At 41.9% G+C, this 18,571-nt stretch overlaps 1 protein-coding gene across 6 annotated transcripts in view; it reads left to right on the forward strand.

Annotated features, from left to right (window-relative positions):
• Positions 1 to 18,571, forward strand: part of MYO1C (myosin IC) — a 104,585-nt gene that overhangs the window by 44,407 nt on the left and 41,607 nt on the right. For all 6 annotated transcript variants that reach the window (XM_075263925.1, XM_075263924.1, XM_075263922.1 and 3 more), the window contains 12 exons: positions 2,599 to 2,714; positions 8,875 to 9,073; positions 9,794 to 9,874; positions 10,598 to 10,777; positions 10,950 to 11,048; positions 11,139 to 11,252; positions 12,480 to 12,551; positions 13,354 to 13,473; positions 13,709 to 13,791; positions 15,229 to 15,334; positions 17,227 to 17,307; positions 17,429 to 17,520. In XM_075263925.1, the coding sequence (XP_075120026.1) occupies positions 2,599 to 2,714; positions 8,875 to 9,073; positions 9,794 to 9,874; positions 10,598 to 10,777; positions 10,950 to 11,048; positions 11,139 to 11,252; positions 12,480 to 12,551; positions 13,354 to 13,473; positions 13,709 to 13,791; positions 15,229 to 15,334; positions 17,227 to 17,307; positions 17,429 to 17,520 (1,343 nt within the window). The remainder of the gene's footprint in view (positions 1 to 2,598; positions 2,715 to 8,874; positions 9,074 to 9,793; positions 9,875 to 10,597; positions 10,778 to 10,949; positions 11,049 to 11,138; positions 11,253 to 12,479; positions 12,552 to 13,353; positions 13,474 to 13,708; positions 13,792 to 15,228; positions 15,335 to 17,226; positions 17,308 to 17,428; positions 17,521 to 18,571) is intronic.

The following is an 18,571-nucleotide window of genomic DNA, read 5'->3' on the forward strand; positions in this document are numbered from 1 at the left end:
GTTTCTCTTCTGTTAAGCATGGTTATCTCTAAAGAAACATGTGCAGTCATCATTGCACTGCACAAAAATGGCCTAACAGGGAAGAGTATCGCAGCTAGAAAGATTGCACCTCAGTCAACAATCTATCGCATCATCAAGAACTTCAAGGAGAGAGGTTCCATTGTTGGCAAAAAGGCTCCAGGGCGCCCAAGAAAGACCAGCAAGCGCCAGGACCGTCTCTTAAAAGTGTTTCAGCTGCGGGGTCAGGCTACCAGCAGTGCACAGCTTGCTCAGGAATGGCAGCAGGCAGGTGTGAGTGCATCTGCACGCACTGTGAGACAGAGACTCTTGGAGCAAGGCCTGGTCTCAAGGAGGGCAGCAAAGAAGCCACTTCTCTCCAGAAAAAAACATCAGGGACAGACTGATATTCTGCAAAAGGTACAGGGAGTGGACTGCTGAGGACTGGGGTAAAGTCATTTTCTCTGATGAATCCCCTTTTCGATTGTTTGGGACATCTGGAAAACAGCTTATTCGGAGAAGACGAGGTGAGCGCTACCACCAGTCTTGTCTCATGCCAACTGTAAAGCATCCTGAAGCCATTCATGTGTGGGGTTGCTTCTCAGCCAAGGGAATCGGCTCTCTCACAGTCTTGCCTAAGAACACAGCCATGAATAAAGAATGGTACCAGAATGTCCTCCAAGATCAACTTCTCCCAACCGTCCAAGAGCAGTTTGGCGATCAACAATGCCTTTTCCAGCATGATGGAGCACCTTGCCATAAAGCAAAGGTGATAACTAAATGGCTCAGGGAAAAAAACATAGAGATTTTGGGTCCATGGCCTGGAAACTCCCCAGATCTTAATCCCATTGAGAACTTGTGGTCAATCATCAAGAGAGGGGTGGACAAACAAAAACCTACAAATTCTGACAAAATGCAAGCATTGATTGTGCAAGAATGGACTTCTATCAGTCAGGATTTGGTCCAGAAGTTGATTGAGAGCATGCCAGGGAGAATTGCAGAGGTCCTGAAGAAGAAGGGTCAACACTGCAAATATTGACTTGCTGCATTAACTCATTCTAACTGTCAATATAAGCTTTTGTTACTCATAATATGATTGCAATTATATTTCTGTATGTGATAAAAACATCTGACAAACACACATAAAAACCAGAGGGCAGCAGATCATGTGAAAATATAAGATTTGTGTCATTCTCAAAACTTTTGGCCATGACTGTAGACTGTCTGAAGAGGTAGAGAAAACCTGGCTCATGTCCCAAAAACAGGGGTTCTTAAAGGGGTTGTCCAGGAATTGGAAAAAGGAGGAGGCCGAGGAAGGTGAAACATGAAGAAAAGAAATTCCTTCTCATCTGTCCCTTGTGCTCCAGTGTCCACTGCCGCTGTTTGGGCCTTGCTGTGCATTCACTGCTGGAAGTCCTGTGCCACATGTCACCACTGAACAGCTGATACGTGAGGGGTCCGGGTGTTGGACACCCACAGATTACATACTGATGGCCTCTCCTGTGGATAGGTTATCAGTATGAAAATTTTATTTTGGTATGGAAAACCCCTTTTAAGATGTATTTCTATAAATAATCTTCATTCTGGATGTGAGTCCTGGGCGTTCTTCTCTTGAACTGACCCTGGTGTTGTACGTTCAGCCCAGTGGGACAGAAGGGGCTCTGGTTGTTTTATGAAGAGTATAGACTCTACAATACCTCCATGTGAATGAGGCCACTTCAGTAAGATTAAACATCTGCCTCGTCTAATGTTTCCTGCCTTGTATGTAACGGCTGCATTGCATTTACTGAAGAAATGATAGAAATTAAAGATTGATCCAGATTTTTTTCTTTGAGTACAAGGGAGAGGTTTTATCTCTGTTGTCCCACGATTAAATATTACATTTCTGTTAGATCATGAAAACTGAGCAATTTTTTATTTATTTATTATTTTTTTTAATTAGAAGCATTTGGGGGGGGGGGGGGAAGCTTCTGTGTCTATGTAACAAGGTTGCATACTTGTTATGACACCCTCTGGCGGTTTTGTTTTTATACATATTTTTTGTTTGTATTTTTTTTTTTTTTAACTTCAATTTCAGGATGTCGACTAATGTTACAATGTGCGACAGTAAAAACCTGTGTATGTGTATGTCGTGCACCACTTTAACTGTTGTAGAAATCTTCGTGCTTTGTCAGTGTAAAAGAGGTGTGGCTTCTCAACTGGGGCGTGGCTTGAAGGGGTTTTCTGGGATAATTAAACAACAAATTAGCAGTCAGGGGTTAGGTACAATTAAAAAAAAATACTACTACTACCCACTTTGTTCAGGCAGGGTGTCCCACTTATCATTTTGACCTCAGACTGCTTATGCTGGAAGTGCAGGGGGTTCAGGCGACCGCTGTGACCGATTACTCACCTTTTGTGGGAACATATTAGGTATTTGCTTATAAGAAAATAATGCAGGCGGTGCTAGGATTCTGCACATATGTGACCACTAACACTGGATACACTAGTTGGAATTTCTGTGACAAAATTAAGGGGTGCCATGACAAGTGTATAGACACATATCAACCATTTCTTCATACTTGAGTATCTTATAAATGATTTATCTTATTTCATTGACAGACTTATATTGGATCTGTGTTGGTGTCGGTTAACCCTTACAAAGAGCTGGAGATTTACAGTAAACAGCACATGGAAAGATATCGTGGGGTTAGTTTCTATGAAGTATCTCCTCACATGTAAGTAATGTCTGTACATTGACGTGGTGCTATAGAGAAGTAAATGTGTAAGGCTAGGTTCACACAAGCACTCGGGGATTCCTTTCTTCAATCTGCTTTAAAACTGTGGAGAGAAGTCCTGCAAGCACGATTTTTCTCTTTGCATTTTTCCACCCCTTTCAGACGGAAATCCAGTGGTCCTCGTAGTCTATGGGGTTTGTGGGTTTTCAAGGGTAACCACTTTTTTTAAGCAGATTAGGTTTCTGTCGAGGAGGGTCTCTAAGCAGACCCACCGACCGCTAGTGTGAACCTAACACGAGACTTATTTTCTGTCCATCCAGGATAGGTTCGCTTTAGCAGGTAATCTGGAGAGGAAATCAATGAATGCCCAGTCTTTATAGGGGTTTACATAAACTCAAAAAGACAAAACTTTAAAGATGGGCGCCCCAGCGAACCTAGCGCATCCTGGGAACTCTGGTATACAGCTGAAGTTATTGGGGAAGCACAAGCTGCTCACATAGTCTCCCTGCAGTGACCATTACCGCAGAAATGTAATATTACATAACCACAATTTATACAATGCTTAGCCATATCTTAAATGGATGACCTGGGTAAGTCGCTGCATGTCATAGGGGTGTTCAAGCTTTCTTCATGACTCAACTCCTTTGAAGTGTATGACTAGCCGTGAATACCTCCATAACTTTGCAACATCATTAAACTTTTTAATATATAACCTAAAAAAAAACAAAAAAACTTCAGATACATTCTCAAAATATAGACCAATTCCCATGATCACACAAGACTACTGCAAAGTAAATTTCATAGTTGGAGTGACTAAAACTGGCAATATGGCAGACCTTGGGCAGATTCAGCTAAATGTGGGGAACTGGGCTGAGAATCTGATGTCTTTGGTGGTCACATGCATAAGAATGATGAAAACTGGATAAACAGGTACGGCCTGCAGTAAGCTCTATGCAGAGTTCAAGCCCTACATTTCATTTATATATCGGAAGGGCTTTCAGGCTGCTTCATGAAAAATACTTTACAATTGGAGACAGTGGACAATGTATTTCACTGGGAGATCTTCCTAACTCTTACCTGCATTGAGTTACTTGAATTCTGTTTGCACACTGCCTCTAGGTGACATGCACACAATCCTGATGGCTTTTACTGCCCCCAAAAATGGGTCCACGTTCCACAAAAAATTCCATCTGTACATCGTCCTTAATTACAGATCCGCAAAAAGACTTGTATGAATCCATACACTTACTGACCTGTGAATACTATGAATGTTTGAATGGGGCTATAAGAAAGATTGGGTCTGTATGCTATCTGTTTTCATGGATCTGTAAAAACATGTAGCTCAAGGGAATAAAATACACCTGTGTGCATGCACTCTTAAAGGGGAGGGGGGAATATTCCCAGAGGCTTATTTTGAAATTCATAGGGCCAATGCAAAATCTGTAGCTAGGATCCCACTTACTATACATACATTTATGACATACAGTATGTACATGATGTGCTATAGATATGGTTCCAGCCTCCAGGATTTTAAGAACTGTGGCCCCCTAACCCCTCTCACATGGCTGCTGTGAGCATGCACAGCTCTCACTAGTCATTTCTATGACAGTTCGTATCTGACTGTGAAACTCTCATGAAAAGGAATAGAGAAGCCACAAATGTGTGGCCACCTTGCTAGTCAAAGCGGTCTTGAAATTGGGGGCAGACAAATTTGTATTTGTTCTTGAGATGGGAATATTCAGTTTTTTTCCCCCATACTCTTCTATAGCAGCTATTTAGTATTCTATTGTTTTGTGTGTGTGTGTATGTGTGTGTATATATAAATCATGTGACGATAAATGGCGTAACAACTTATTTGTAACCGTGGACTTGTCATTTGAGCTCCCACGATGCACTGCGCTATGGGGACAATTAAATCTGCAGACTTGTGTAGATGGATTGGATGTAACTCGAAGAGTAACCGTGGCATTTTCCACCTCCATCTGTAATATCTGCATTGTGTGAATTACACCATGTAGGGTTGTGACTGTGCGACACTTCCCCGCGCACATTATACAGTGCAGGGCTTGTAGGGGAATCCTCTGCATTCAGGACGGGAGATTCAGCTCAAGCTCCGTCAAAATAAATTGTTCAAAGGAAAAATTCCAGAACAGTTAGTCTTAGTGGAATTTTTCCTCATGAAAAGCTGGAAAGTTTTAGGTTTTTTTTTTTTCTTTCCTTTCTGAGCTGGCCTATTCTTTTCATACCACAACTTCTTCGTGTGTTATTTTTGACCAGTGTTTCTCTGCTATTTCGCTTGTTGCTTGGTTACACTGGACCTAAAGCACCAAAGAATTTGTGTATTTATATAGAAAACAGAAATTTCTCCCACAGTTCCCAGCAGGCAGTTTGGAGGTCGCAACGGATTGTCTCACATGATAATGGTTGCCGAGCAGATAAATACTATGACACTATGATTTCATGACTGGAGATGGAGATCACATTATTAAATACACAACTGCAAGACACATGTATAAAGGGAATCTGTCACCAGAACCCAGCATATTAGCCTAGCACTGCAGATAGGCTGGGGTCAAATTTATTATTTTATTTTACTTGTATAGCGCCATCATATTCTGCAGCGCTTTACAGACTTGGTCAGTCGCTGTCCCATATATTGCTCACAATCTACATTTTCCTATCAGTATATCGTTGTAGTGTGGGAGGAAACCTTGTACCAGGAGAAAAGCTTTGTAAACACGGGGAGAACATACAAACTGCTTGCCGATGTTGTCCTTGGTTGGGTTTGAATCCAGGACTCCAGCTTCTTGCTGTTGCCTCTGTAGTGCTGATTTGTGTCAATATACAAATAACTTCTTTGGAGCAATGAAGGTATTGCACTTACCTCTTTTGAGCAATGCCAACACTCTCATTGCTGTAGAGAGCTCAATTGACTGTTTTCACTCTATTCTGTGGGTCATATTAAGGAAAAAAATTACTCTGTCCTCCTCCTCCTCCTCCTCGACCTCTCCTCTGCCTTTGACACAGTTGACCACTCCCTCCTGTTAGAAATTCTCTCATCCCTTGGTATCTCAGACCTGGCCCATTCCTGGATCTCCTCATACCTCTCCGACTGCACATTCAGCGTCTCCCACTCGCACACCACCTCCTCACCACGCCCTCTCTCTGTAGGTGTCCCCCAAGGCTCCGTCCTAGGACCCCTCCTGTTCTCCATCTACACCCTTGGCCTGGGCCAACTCATAGAATCTCATGGTTTCCAGTACCATTGCTATGCCGACGACACCCAAATATACATCTCTGGACCTGACATTACCTCCCTGCTGGCCAGAGTTCCAGATTGTCTAGCGGCCGTAGCCTCCTTCCTCTCCTCCCGCTTTCTCAAACTCAACATGGATAAAACAGAGTTTATCATCTTCAGCCCATCCTGTATGGCCCCTCCACCCGACCCATCTATCAAAGTTAATGGAACCCCACTTACCCCTGTCCCACAGGCCCGATGCCTTGGGGTAACTCTGGACTCCGACTTATCCTTAAAACCACATATTCAAACCCTCAACACCTCTTGTCGCCGCCAGCTCAACGGCTCCACGGAATCCGCTCCTTCCTCACCCCAGAAACTACCAAGATGCTCGTCCAGGCCCTCATAATCTCCCGCTTAGACTACTGCAACACCCTTCTGCATGGACTCCCAGCTAACACCCTCGCCTCCCTCCAGTCCACCCTAAACTGCGCTGCTCGCTTAATCCACCTCACGCCCCGATCCTCATTGGCTGCTCCCCTCTGCCAGTCCCTCCACTGACTACCTATAGCCCAGCGAATTGAGTTCAAGCTACTAACGCTAACATAGAAAGCCATCCACAACCTGTCCCCTCCATATATCTCCAACCTAATCTCCCGCTACCTGCCCACCAATAACCTCAGATCCTCCAACGACCTTCTACTCCGCTCTGCCCTCATCCGCTCCTTACACAACCGTCTCCAAGATTTCTCCCATGCATCCCCCATACTCTGGAACTCCTTACCAAGACACATAAGACTGATCCCCACAATCACAGGCTTCAAGAAGGCCCTGAAGACTCACCTATTCAGGAAGGCCTACAACCTCCAATAACACTATCACCGCACCACCATCTGTACAGTTTCCCCCTCTCCTCTTGTCTCTACCTCCCTTCCCTCATAGACTGTAAGCCCTCGCGGGCAGGGCCCTCTACCCCACTGTGCCAGCCGATCACTGTTAGGGCTAGTTCACACGGGGACATGGACGCCGATTTTGACAGCGGATTTCGCGGCCAAATCAGCGTCCATACAATGTCCACACTATGTGAACTGCTCCCGCCACGACCATCGCGGTCACGGCTTTCACCTCCGCTGTCGGCTCAAATGAATGAGCCGACATGGAGGGCGCTGCGGCTGGGCGGAAGCCGCGGCTCATCGCGAGCGGCTTCCGCCTGAAAGATAGGTCATGTCGCTTCTTTTTCTGCTAGTGAGCTAGCAGAAAAAAAAAAGCGAGCAGTTCACATAGGGATACATTGTATGGACACTGATTTGGCCGCGAAATCCGCTGTCAAAATCAGCGTCCATGTCCCCGTGTGAACTAGCCCTTAGTATGATATGTACCTGTATATTTTGTGTATTGTATGTAAACCCTCAAATGTAAAGCACCATGGAATTAATGGTGCTATATAAATAAACAATAATAATAATAAAAAGAGGCCACTTTCACATGTATGATGGAGATTGCACAGGTACATAATACGGTTTCAACCTTCACTCTTATACCTACAATCCATGGCCAGTCTTCTAAACGCACTCAGATGGGGTTTATATTAAGTGCTATTTTTCCTTCAACCAATATAACAAGACTATGTAAAAAAATGAGTGACCGTGAGATATTAGTTGGTATTTTGACCAGAACTCGACTCTGAAGGAACTTGAGTTTAGATGGTGTTGCATGTTGCTGATCTCTATTTACTATCCTAACTATAGGCCTCCTATAATAAGGTCCCAAATACCTCCTATTATTCTCCCCATTACAAATGTTTGTTCATACCTTGTTAAATATGCATTTGTATATTGATCTTTGTGTTAATCCTTGTGGCTGTGTACATTTGTGTGATGTGAGTAGATGCGGTACCTTTAATGATATGGGCATGCCATCTGTACCAGGATCGTCTGGGTGTCGGTGTTTCACATCAGACTGAATACTTTGCACACTGTGCTGGTGCTATGCTTACAGTAAGGCCCGTAAGACAAATGCGTACTCTACACATTCATTGTGGGCTTGTGATTCCAAAAGATCATTGTCTCCGTTCTCAGTGACTTGTGTAGAAGTACAGTATTGGTCTGTATACAGCAGAGCAGTGTCTATAGCTAAGAAATGGCTTTAGGGAGAAAGTTTCAAAGAGTATTAAAATTCAGCCTACATTTAGCCAGTCCCGCAAGGACAACACTACAAATAGTAAATCTGTTCATCCGAAAGCTTTAGGTATTTTATATCTCTCTAGCATTAGAGACTGTAGCTGCACCTATGGCAAGCTAATTGTATTACTGGTACTCATGGGGATATAAAACAGTAGATATCACGTACTGCTCAGGGGATCAGAGAATCCAAGATACTGGTGTAGAGAAATACTTTATTGACGGGGGCAACACGTGGTTCAGTGGTTAGCATTGCAGCCTTGCAGCGCTTGAGTCCTGAGTTCAAATCCTGCCAGGAACAACAACTGCAAGGAGTTTGTATGTTCTCACCGTGTTTGCATGGATTTCCTCCCATACTCCAAAGACATACTGATAGGGAAAAATGTACATTGAGCCCTATATGGGGCTCACAATCTACATAAAAAAAAAAATATATATTTTATTGGCACTGAACTGGTACCTTTGTCAAGCCAAGTTGGCTCACTCTCTTTAGCACTGGAACAATAATAGATTTTTTCCAGCCCATGTGATTTTGGAGGCGTATGGGATTCAGTCTGATGTGAGTCTTTCCTGCCAGGGTTCTGTAACTCAGCAGTGTTCTAGGCTTTCTTGAAAAGAACCTCATGTCATTTCTCATCCCAGCACTTGTTAAACAATTTTGGGGGTCTTCCATGAAAATAATGAAGTGTAATTTTATGCTCATGCAGATCAAAAGAGATGACATATTTTTGTTCTTTTAAAGCTATGCAATAGCAGACAACTCATACCGCTCCCTACGAACAGAAAGAAAAGACCAGTGTATCCTTATATCTGGTGAGAGTGGAGCAGGAAAGACAGAAGCTAGTAAAAAAATCCTTCAGTACTATGCTGTGACTTGTCCTGCCAGCGAGCAAGTGGAAACTGTGAAAGACCGTCTTCTGCAGTCCAATCCTGTTCTCGAGGTAAGAATAACAGTTACCATGTAGGTTACATTTCAGATAAGATCTACAGTCAGGAATATTTTCGCAGTAAATCTGCCTAAAGCTGGCCATATGATTAAGGCTAGGTTCACATCTGCGCTCATGGATTCTGTTCCCCATTTTATTTTAAAAATGCAGAGAGTCCAGCAAGCAGGACTTTTCCCTCCATATTTTTCGGGTGGAAACTAGACATGATTGAGAACTATTCGAAACGGTCGTTTCGAATAGCATGCACCCATAGGAATGAATGGAAGGGGCCGGCATGCAGACTTGGCGGGCCTGCTGCTTCCATTCATTCCTATGGGTGCGTGCTATTTGAAACGTGAGTTTCAAATAGTACTCGCTCATCTCTAGTGGAAACCCGTTATTGGGGTCGGTCTGGTAACCACTTTTTAAGTGGTTTGGGTTTCCCACACCTTAGATTGACCAACATTTATAGAGTATGTACAGTCAAGTTTAGTTCTGCTTATTGGTAAATGTTATCTATAGTTGGAGAAACTGCGCAAACTTCCTATTAAGTGACAAAGAGTAAATATGTTTAAGGTGCTATTGAAAGGCGTATCTCATGTTTTCAAGGAGTCATGGGAACACTGATAGGGATTGTATAAAGGACAGACGAGCTTTGTTTTCAGTAACCCTTTAGAATAGCCTTAATCCATTAGTAGCTATATGATCTCACATACTTTATTTTTTTATTTTCAGGCCTTTGGAAATGCAAAAACCTTACGAAATGACAATTCCAGCCGATTTGGCAAATACATGGATGTGCAGTTTGATTATAAGGTTCGCATTCAGAATATGTTTTATGGGTCTAGACTAGTGTGTGTGAATGTATATGTGTGCTAATGTGTTCGTGAATTATTATGGAGAGGAAAGCCTTTGGTTTTGTCTATTTTTTACGGAGATGATTCATCCATCTGAATAGATGATCTGTCCACTTCAGTTCTATTTTTCTTTTAATAAACAGAATTAGGTATCGCAAATCCAAAATATAGGTAGGCAAATTGGAAAATTCATGGGTGTGGTAAGATAAAGAAGGAAGCATTACTCTCTTACACTTGGCTCTATGTTAAGGAGTTAAGTACTCTGTTCCATCCCAGAATTGAAGTGACTCGGGTGACTGCTGCGGCCAGTTACTGCTGCCATTTCACTTTTGACCCATCCAGTGCCTGTATTCAAACATGTGTATTACTGCTCCATTCACAGGGCACTCATGATTGGGGCCCCTGTGGGTGATAGTGGCAATAATGCATAAGTGTTACCATGATCTGCATGATGCAACCTCACACATATTAATGTATTATTGGAAGTATGGGATCATAATAATATCTCTATATGAAAATTGATAGTTTTAGGGTTGACAAAATATTCTAAGTAATACTGTTTAGCATAGTAATATAAATACTCTATCTTTTGTAATTGCCTATTGACGTTTTCATATGCATTTGTATACAAGCTGTACACCTGATATTTAACAGCTGATAAACTGTTGGTTTGGCTTTAAAGGGAGCTCCAGTTGGGGGACACATCCTGAACTATCTCCTGGAAAAATCCCGTGTGGTGCATCAGAACCATGGCGAGAGAAATTTCCATATATTCTATCAGCTCCTCGAGGGTGGGGAAGAAGATCTTCTTCGTAGGCTGGGCTTGGAGAGAAACGCACAAACCTACCAATATCTTGTCAAGGTGGGTCAGTTCCCCTAATGGGGTTTTACATATGTAATAAAACTGTTGCCCTGCCAAGAATTGGCCGAAAGGATAGATAATTGTATATCTATATTTACCCATACAGGTGTCCCTATCTGCTTTCCTTTAAATAATCTTTTATCACAGTTTGCCTCTTTGTTTCTTCATGCAGGGTCAATGTGCCAGGGTTAGCTCCATCAATGACAAAAATGAATGGAAGATTGTACGAAAAGCTTTATCTGTGATCAACTTTAATGAAGATGATGTGGAGGTAAGCAGACCTGTTAGATGTCTGTTTATTTAAAAAAAAAAAAAAAAAAATATCCTTGCATTTATTTAATTTATTTTTTTTATACTCCAGGAATTATTGAGTATCGTAGCCAGTGTCTTGCACTTGGGAAATGTGCAATTTGCCACAGATGAACAAGGGAACGCTCAGGTCACAACAGAAAACCAGATTAAATATCTTGCCAGGGTAAGGATCTTGCAGTCAGGATAAAGGCTTACAGAGGATTGAGTGGTATTTTGTTTCCTAGTATTTAAGAATATTTCAGTATGGCGTTTGTGATTCAAGTATATGTTTGGGGCATTGCTATTATAAAAAAAATATTTAGGTGGTTTTATAATCTGCATAAAAATGTATATATTAAAATATTCTTTTTGCTCTGGTGCCCACTCATTAAGCTGACATTTACTATCAGATGACATAGTTACCTTGGATTCACACAACTCAATCACATGATTCATCTGTGAAACACAATCCATGTGTGAGCTGGATTTTCTGGTCTGAACAGTATTGCCGGGAGAGGGGACTCCTAGCATTTGAGTTATCTGTGATGTTAGAGGTCCCTGCCTCCCAGCACAATACCGTTCTGTACTATAATCACTAGAGAATAGTGCTTTGCTGGGAGGCAGGGACTTCTTCTATCATAGCTTTAATGCTAGGGGTCCCTCAGGTTGGGAAATCCAGCTCACACATGAACGGAGTTTCACTCTGTAGTGTGAATGTAGACTTAAATATTTAACTTTGAAAAAGCTGCTGCTCCTAGGGGTGGTATTCATTTTTTTATTTCAGGCTTTTTTATAGGACTTCAGAAAGACGAGGAAAAACACTTGTACAGAATGTCAATAAATGGGGGAAAAAGCACAGAAAAACTTGTTAAAAAGGAACATTAAAAACACTTTAAAAGCATGGCACTTTTTATATGCTAGTTAGGCAGGTTCTCTGTCCCTTTCCCTGTGACTTTATTGACTTTAGAAACTATGCGACTTTAATCACTGTAGGGTGGTTTCTCACGCAGGGATTTTTGGAAAAGTACAACTGCAGTTTTTGATGCAGCTTTTGGCACCAAATCCAGAAGCTATTCCAGCAGAAAGGAGGGATAGAAGTCACTATATTTGTCATTTCTTTTGATTCTATTTCTGACTTGGGCTAAATATCTTTGTGAAACTGACACAAAACCTGCAGTGTGTGTGTGTAGCCATGCTAATAGTGCTGAGTGACAGCTGCACTGCAGTTAAAGCATGATACATTCCATAGAATTACACACATCTGATGTATGTTGCTTTACATTGTCAGGATTCTGCAGTATTTTTGCAGCTTTCAATCCAAGTATTGTTGTAAAGTCAGAGAGGGTAAGTTTGTGTAGAGATATTCTAGGGATTATATTGCAGTTTTATTATCATCTTTCTCTTTTTGCAGCTTCTGTCTGTCGATAGCACTGTACTACGGGAATCTCTCATTCACAAAAAGATCATTGCTAAAGGAGAAGAGGTAAAAACCTACATGCTTACATTTTACAATTTATCACTGTTTAAAGGATACACTGAAGCCTGGCACACACACATGTTGTAGCATGGTCACCCTTAATCTCTGAAATCTATAGGTAGTTTAACTAGGCTAGTTCAAAGGTGTTGTCTGGTGCTGGGGAATAAACCACAAAAGTTATAAAAAAATTTTTTAAAAAGCCACTACACTACAGATGCTCTCGTGGTCCCCCTTGTGTACCAGCTGTCATTGATGACCTTCTGTATCAGCATGTGGCCACCTGCACCAGCTTGGAAACAAAGATTACCATGGTACTGCTGGAATTTCTGCACCTCATTGGCTGAAAACTGAAGATTGAGCACTAAGGGTAAATTCACACAGGTTTTTTTGTTCAGGATTTTGAGGCCGTATCCACCTCAAAATCCTGACCAAAAAGACGGGTCCCATTGAAATCAATGGGAGCCGGTCAGTTCTTTTTTCCGGGAGCGACATGCTCATTCTTTCAGGTGGATCGACATCTGCCTGAAGACCCTCCCTCTCTACTAGGCCCATTCATTTGGTCCTAAACCGGAGCGGAGTGCGCGACTAGATACCGGTGTGCAGATCCGGACCTGCTGTGTAGCAACCAATAAATTAGCTTCTATTTGCTGTAGTTGATCTAAAACAGAAATGAATTGAAGCCTTTCTTGTATAGCTGGGAAGCACACTTATTGGAGGAGGCATTAAACCACTCCTAGAACCATCTTCACAGGTTCCTCCTTGTTTGTGGTCTTTATTTTTTCTCTTTTTTATTTTTTTTGCACTTTAGCTGAATAGTCCATTAAATCTGGAGCAAGCAGCGTATGCCCGCGATGCCCTGGCTAAAGCAATTTATGGTCGCACTTTTTCATGGCTTGTCAGCAAAATTAACAAATCGCTGGCCTATAAGGTATGATCAAAATGCAAAAAGTATTTCCTTTTTCTGTATATAGTTATATAGGTAGCAGTACTGTTACAAACGCTATTCCTATTTGAAGCAACCCTGGGGATGTTCTTTGGCTTTTATTCCTATAAATTAAATAATTTAACCCTATGAAGTATTGTGCTCACTAGTGAGGAGTGTAAACAGGATAAGTAGGATTACTCAGACACTGCAGTTGTAACTCACTGTGGGCCTCTTTTAGGGTACAGACATGCACAGTCTGGGAAATGCATCTGTCTTAGGACTTCTGGACATATATGGTTTTGAAGTCTTTCAACATAACAGGTAATGTATTGTCATATCTATTGTGTGCTATAATTAGTTGACCTATTGTTATAGGGGTTTCCTGGGTTAAAATTGATGAGCGGCTCTAAGGATAGGTCACTAATATCAGATTAGTAAGGGTCTGACACCTAGCGCCCTCACAGATCAGCTGTGCTGAACAGCAAATACATAGAAAATGGAGCAGAAAGCAGACAACTCTGTTCTCTATGTAGTGACAGAACCAAAAACAATGCTGTCAGTTTCCTGTTTCATTCTGTGTATCGCTGATTTTTAGAAGTGCTGGGTCTCCGATCCTCACCAATGTAATTAGTGACCTCTCCTTAGGATAGGTCATCAGTATTTTAAGCCTGGGAAAACCTTTTAATATCATACTTTATGCATTCTGTAAAGACTAAATTAAATCTTAGTGTTCTGGGCATTCATAGAATCTAGTGGTTGTTTTATGTCGCTTTTGACAACATATTAGATGCTTTTGTTTTCGGTTTCCAATTATACAGAGAAAATACCAAGGATGCTTTGTCCCTTGTGTATAGATCTGAGCAGTCTGCAGCATGGTCTGTGCTGATAATAAAGGACAGAGTTCGCCATGCAATTTATTTAGAAAAAAATTGTGCACTGAACTAGAATAGTTTCTTTGTATAAGGATATAGACTCAGTCACCAGGTTTACGCCTATCTGAGGGCTGTATAATGCAGTGACCAGATACCCTTATTCCAACCACGTGTGACTTCTATTTTGTCTTGCTGTACTTGGTCAGTAGCTTATGTAGCACATGGGGAGAAGGTTGCCAGTCTGTGGCAGTGGAGTCCAAATCTAATGAATATTGAGGACTTCAGATCACACACAGGATTGTGAGGACTCTGGGCTTTATACCTGCTGTACCGGATAAACAGTGATTCATGAAAAGTACAAAAGAGTGACCCATCGCGGGAATTTGGGTCTCGGTTACTGATTTCTTTTAGGGCACCAGCTTGATATTACAAAAGTGGCAGGTTAGGGGCAACACGGTGGCTCAGTGGTTAGCACTGCAGCCCTGGAATCCTGGGTTCAAATCCTGCCAGGAGCAACATCTGCAAGAAGTTTGTATGTTCCTCCCGTGTTTGTGTGGATTTCCTCCCATTCTTCAAAGACATACTGTTAGGAAAAAAGAAAAAAAAATGTACATTGTAGTCCCTATACAGGGCTCACAATCTACATTTTAAAAAAATTACGGTTTAATATGCAGACTGTCAGACTTGTGTTCTCCGTATGACTAGATTTTATTTCACGGACAACACTTGAACACATGCAAAGAGTTAACGTATTAGCTTAGTGTGCGTTTGGATCTCAGAGCGTTGGTGAAAAATAAACTAGTAAAAAGTAAAACAAAGGCTTCTGTTTTCCACCCATGTTGTAATACGAATTATTTATGCTTTATGGTTTGCTTTTTCTTTGTAGTTTTGAACAGTTTTGCATAAATTACTGCAATGAGAAGCTTCAGCAATTGTTTATTGAGCTGACACTGAAGTCTGAACAGGAAGAGTACGAATCCGAAGGGATTGCAGTAAGTCATGGCCGATCACTGATGCATTCACTTCATTTGTCATTCTGTTTCACTTCTCATTTTTGTTCTTTTGGGCCAACCACCTGGGGGATTCTGTATACCTATAACATGTATTATAAAGCAATCCTACGTATAGTAGAGCCATGTTATTTTTTTACTATTAATAAACTGGTGTACATTATTTTTTGATGAATTATTCAGAGTCTGCCATCCGGTGAATTCCACCTGAGTTACAGGCAGAATGCTGCAAAGTTTTAGCAAATATATAATTTTAGAAACCATCCCAAAATGAGAAAAAGAATCTGCTATGCAGCTTCCCTTACTTGGTCTGAGTGACAGTTCTCTCCGTGTGTGTATATAGGAAGACATCTGTCAATTAGAATGAGCAGGGCCCAGAAAAGTCAAACAGTGCCTGGCTCTCGTTCACACTTTTTTTTTTTCTTCCTAAGATGTGGAGGAATTTCATGGTGATATAAAGTTCTCTGCCACCACAGACCTGTGGTTTGGCAGCAAAAACCTGATGACATGCTCCTTTTAGGCTGCATGCACACATTCAGGATCTTCAAAATGTTATTGACGTCAGTGCTAATATATTACACCGCAGAACCTCAGGATACTTAATACTCAATGGCATAGAGATTCTACCATTAAAGCAAATTTTTTGCTAATTACCACGTCGGAATAGCCTTAAGAAAGGCTATTCGTCTCCTACCTTTAGATGTGGTCTCCGTCGCGCCGTTCCTTAGAAATACCGGTACTTACCGGTATGCTAATGAGGTCTCGGCAGCAATGGGGGCGTCCTTCTTCATCTGCCTCCTCCCCTTGTCTGTCGTCTTCTTTCTTCGTCATGTCTGACGCCTGCGCAGTCGGCTCTGACAGCGAGACCCTGTTAGAGCTGACTGCGCATGCCGGCCGGCGGCCATATTTCCAAGGCTGCAATTGCGCGCATGCGCAGTACGCTCCTCACCTCTTCGCCGAACAGAGTGTACTGCGCATGCTCAGTAAGGTCCGTACAGCCCTCCGATGCGTGAGTGAACTCATCCAGGGTCTCGCTGTCAGAGCCGACTGCGCAGGCGTCATGACGAAGAAAGAAGACGACAGACAAGGGGAGGAGGCAGATGAAGAAGGACGCCCCCATTGCTGCCGAGACCTCATTAGCATGGAACGGCGCGACGGAGACCACATCTAAAGATAGGAGACGAATAGCCTTTCTTAAGGCTATTCCGAAGTGATAGTTAGAAAAAAAGTTGCTTTAATGGTAGAATCCCTTTAAGATAGGTAATCAATTGAAGATCAATGTGGTACTCAGGTGTTGGCTGATTTGTTGCTGTTTGAAGAGGCTGCAGTGTTTAGGTGAGTGCTGCAGCCTGTTAACTACTTACCAAGAGCAATGCTGTACACATGTATAGCAGCTGTGCTTGGTACATTCAGTTGAATGAGACTGAGTTGTGATCAGGCCCTGTGACTCATGAATGTGAAATCATGTGGCCTTTGAAATGGAAGTAATGCTCAGAGAGGGCAGCTGCTGTTTCTGACAGCTGATCCATGGGGGTCCCCTGATGGGCTACAGAATAGCTTGCTTCACTTTGTTAATGCAGTACTTTTCTCTCCGCATGATTCGTGCAGAAACCATGTGGACCCAATTATAGTCTATGGGGTCCGTGTGGTTTCTTAGCTAACTGCTTTTTAATGCATATAGGTTTCTGTTTGGGGGGTTCTCAGGCAGACTTCCGGTATGGAATACCAAACGCAGATGTGAACCGCTCTTAAGATGATATGCCTATATGTTGTAACAAAGTAACACAATGTGTATTTATCACTTGTATATAGTGTATATGGCAGTGTTTTTTCCACCCTTACTAATTCTAAATTGTTCACTCTTTACATTTCAGTGGGAGCCTGTGCAGTATTTTAATAACAAAATAATCTGTGATCTAGTTGAAGAAAAGTTCAAAGGCATCATTTCTATCTTGGTAAGTCTGTTTATTTTCTAGCTTTCTGCTTAGCAAACAGGATGCTCACATGGGGTGGTGCTTTGTTTAGGGCCAGTATTGATGACTTAGCTGATGATATCTGTTCCTTTCCTCTCTGTAGGATGAAGAATGTCTGCGTCCTGGAGAAGCTACAGATATGACATTCCTGGAGAAGTTGGAAGATACTGTGAAAAACCACCCACACTTTGTAACGTGCGTGTAATAGACAGTAAATTTAGAAACCGTTTCAGCTCTTGAAGTATACATGATTAATATACAGTTTACATTGTTTGACCCACTTTCTCCTATAAACTGCTATGTAATCCCCACTAAAATGCCCGTTTATACTGGTGTGCTTGTAAAATTCTAGACGTAGTTGTCTGAACAACAAGAATAATCTAGGTTCATAAGGTGGATAATAGAGATGAACGAACACTGTTCGGATCAGCCGATCCGAACAGCACGCTCCCATAGAAATGAATGGAAGCACCTGTGACGCCGGCCGGCTGCTGTCAAAGTCAGCGTCACAGGTGCTTCCATTCATTTCTATGGGAGCGTGCTGTTCGGATCGGCTGATCCGAACAGTGTTCGCTCATCTCTAGTGGATAACAAATGGTACCAGGAGACAAACTGTGCTAAAACCAGTACAGAAGTGGTGTGACTATGGTGGGCCTTATAATACAGATGTAGTATATAGAGGAAAGGTGCGGTGGCACTAAGGCAAGCTGGTGAAAATATTATTGTTAGTGCATCAAAAAACACCAAGCATCGTATATGCAATTAGCGTGTATGGAGCAGAATTTACAGGGTATACCTGTATGTGCCTACAAAATGGAGGTGCTCAAGTCAGGGAAAATGATTGTAATCACAATAAATAGAGAAAAAAGTAGGGGCACTCACCAAGGCAATTGTTTTCATAAAAAAGTTTCTTTATTCCAAAACTTTAAAAACAGTAGGAGAGAATGACAGCAAAGGCGAAAAAAAAAAAATAAAAAAAAAATAGGCAACAGCTGTTTCACGCTTATAGCGCTTTTTTAAGCCATGTATGTTGCCTGTTTTTTTCACCTTTGTCTGCTGTCATTCTCTCCCGCTGTTTTTAAAGTTTTGGAATAAAGAAACTTTATAAAAACAAGTGCCTTGGTGAGTGCCCCTACTTTTTTTCTATTTATTGTCCTTATAATACAGACATGTCAGGCGACTTCTCCTGTATCTGAGAGCAGAATATGATAAAGGGAGAGGATACCTGCTCTGTGATGCATAGGTT

This window comes from Leptodactylus fuscus, chromosome 2 (assembly GCF_031893055.1).
Source record: "Leptodactylus fuscus isolate aLepFus1 chromosome 2, aLepFus1.hap2, whole genome shotgun sequence".
Lineage (NCBI taxonomy): Eukaryota > Metazoa > Chordata > Amphibia > Anura > Leptodactylidae > Leptodactylus > Leptodactylus fuscus.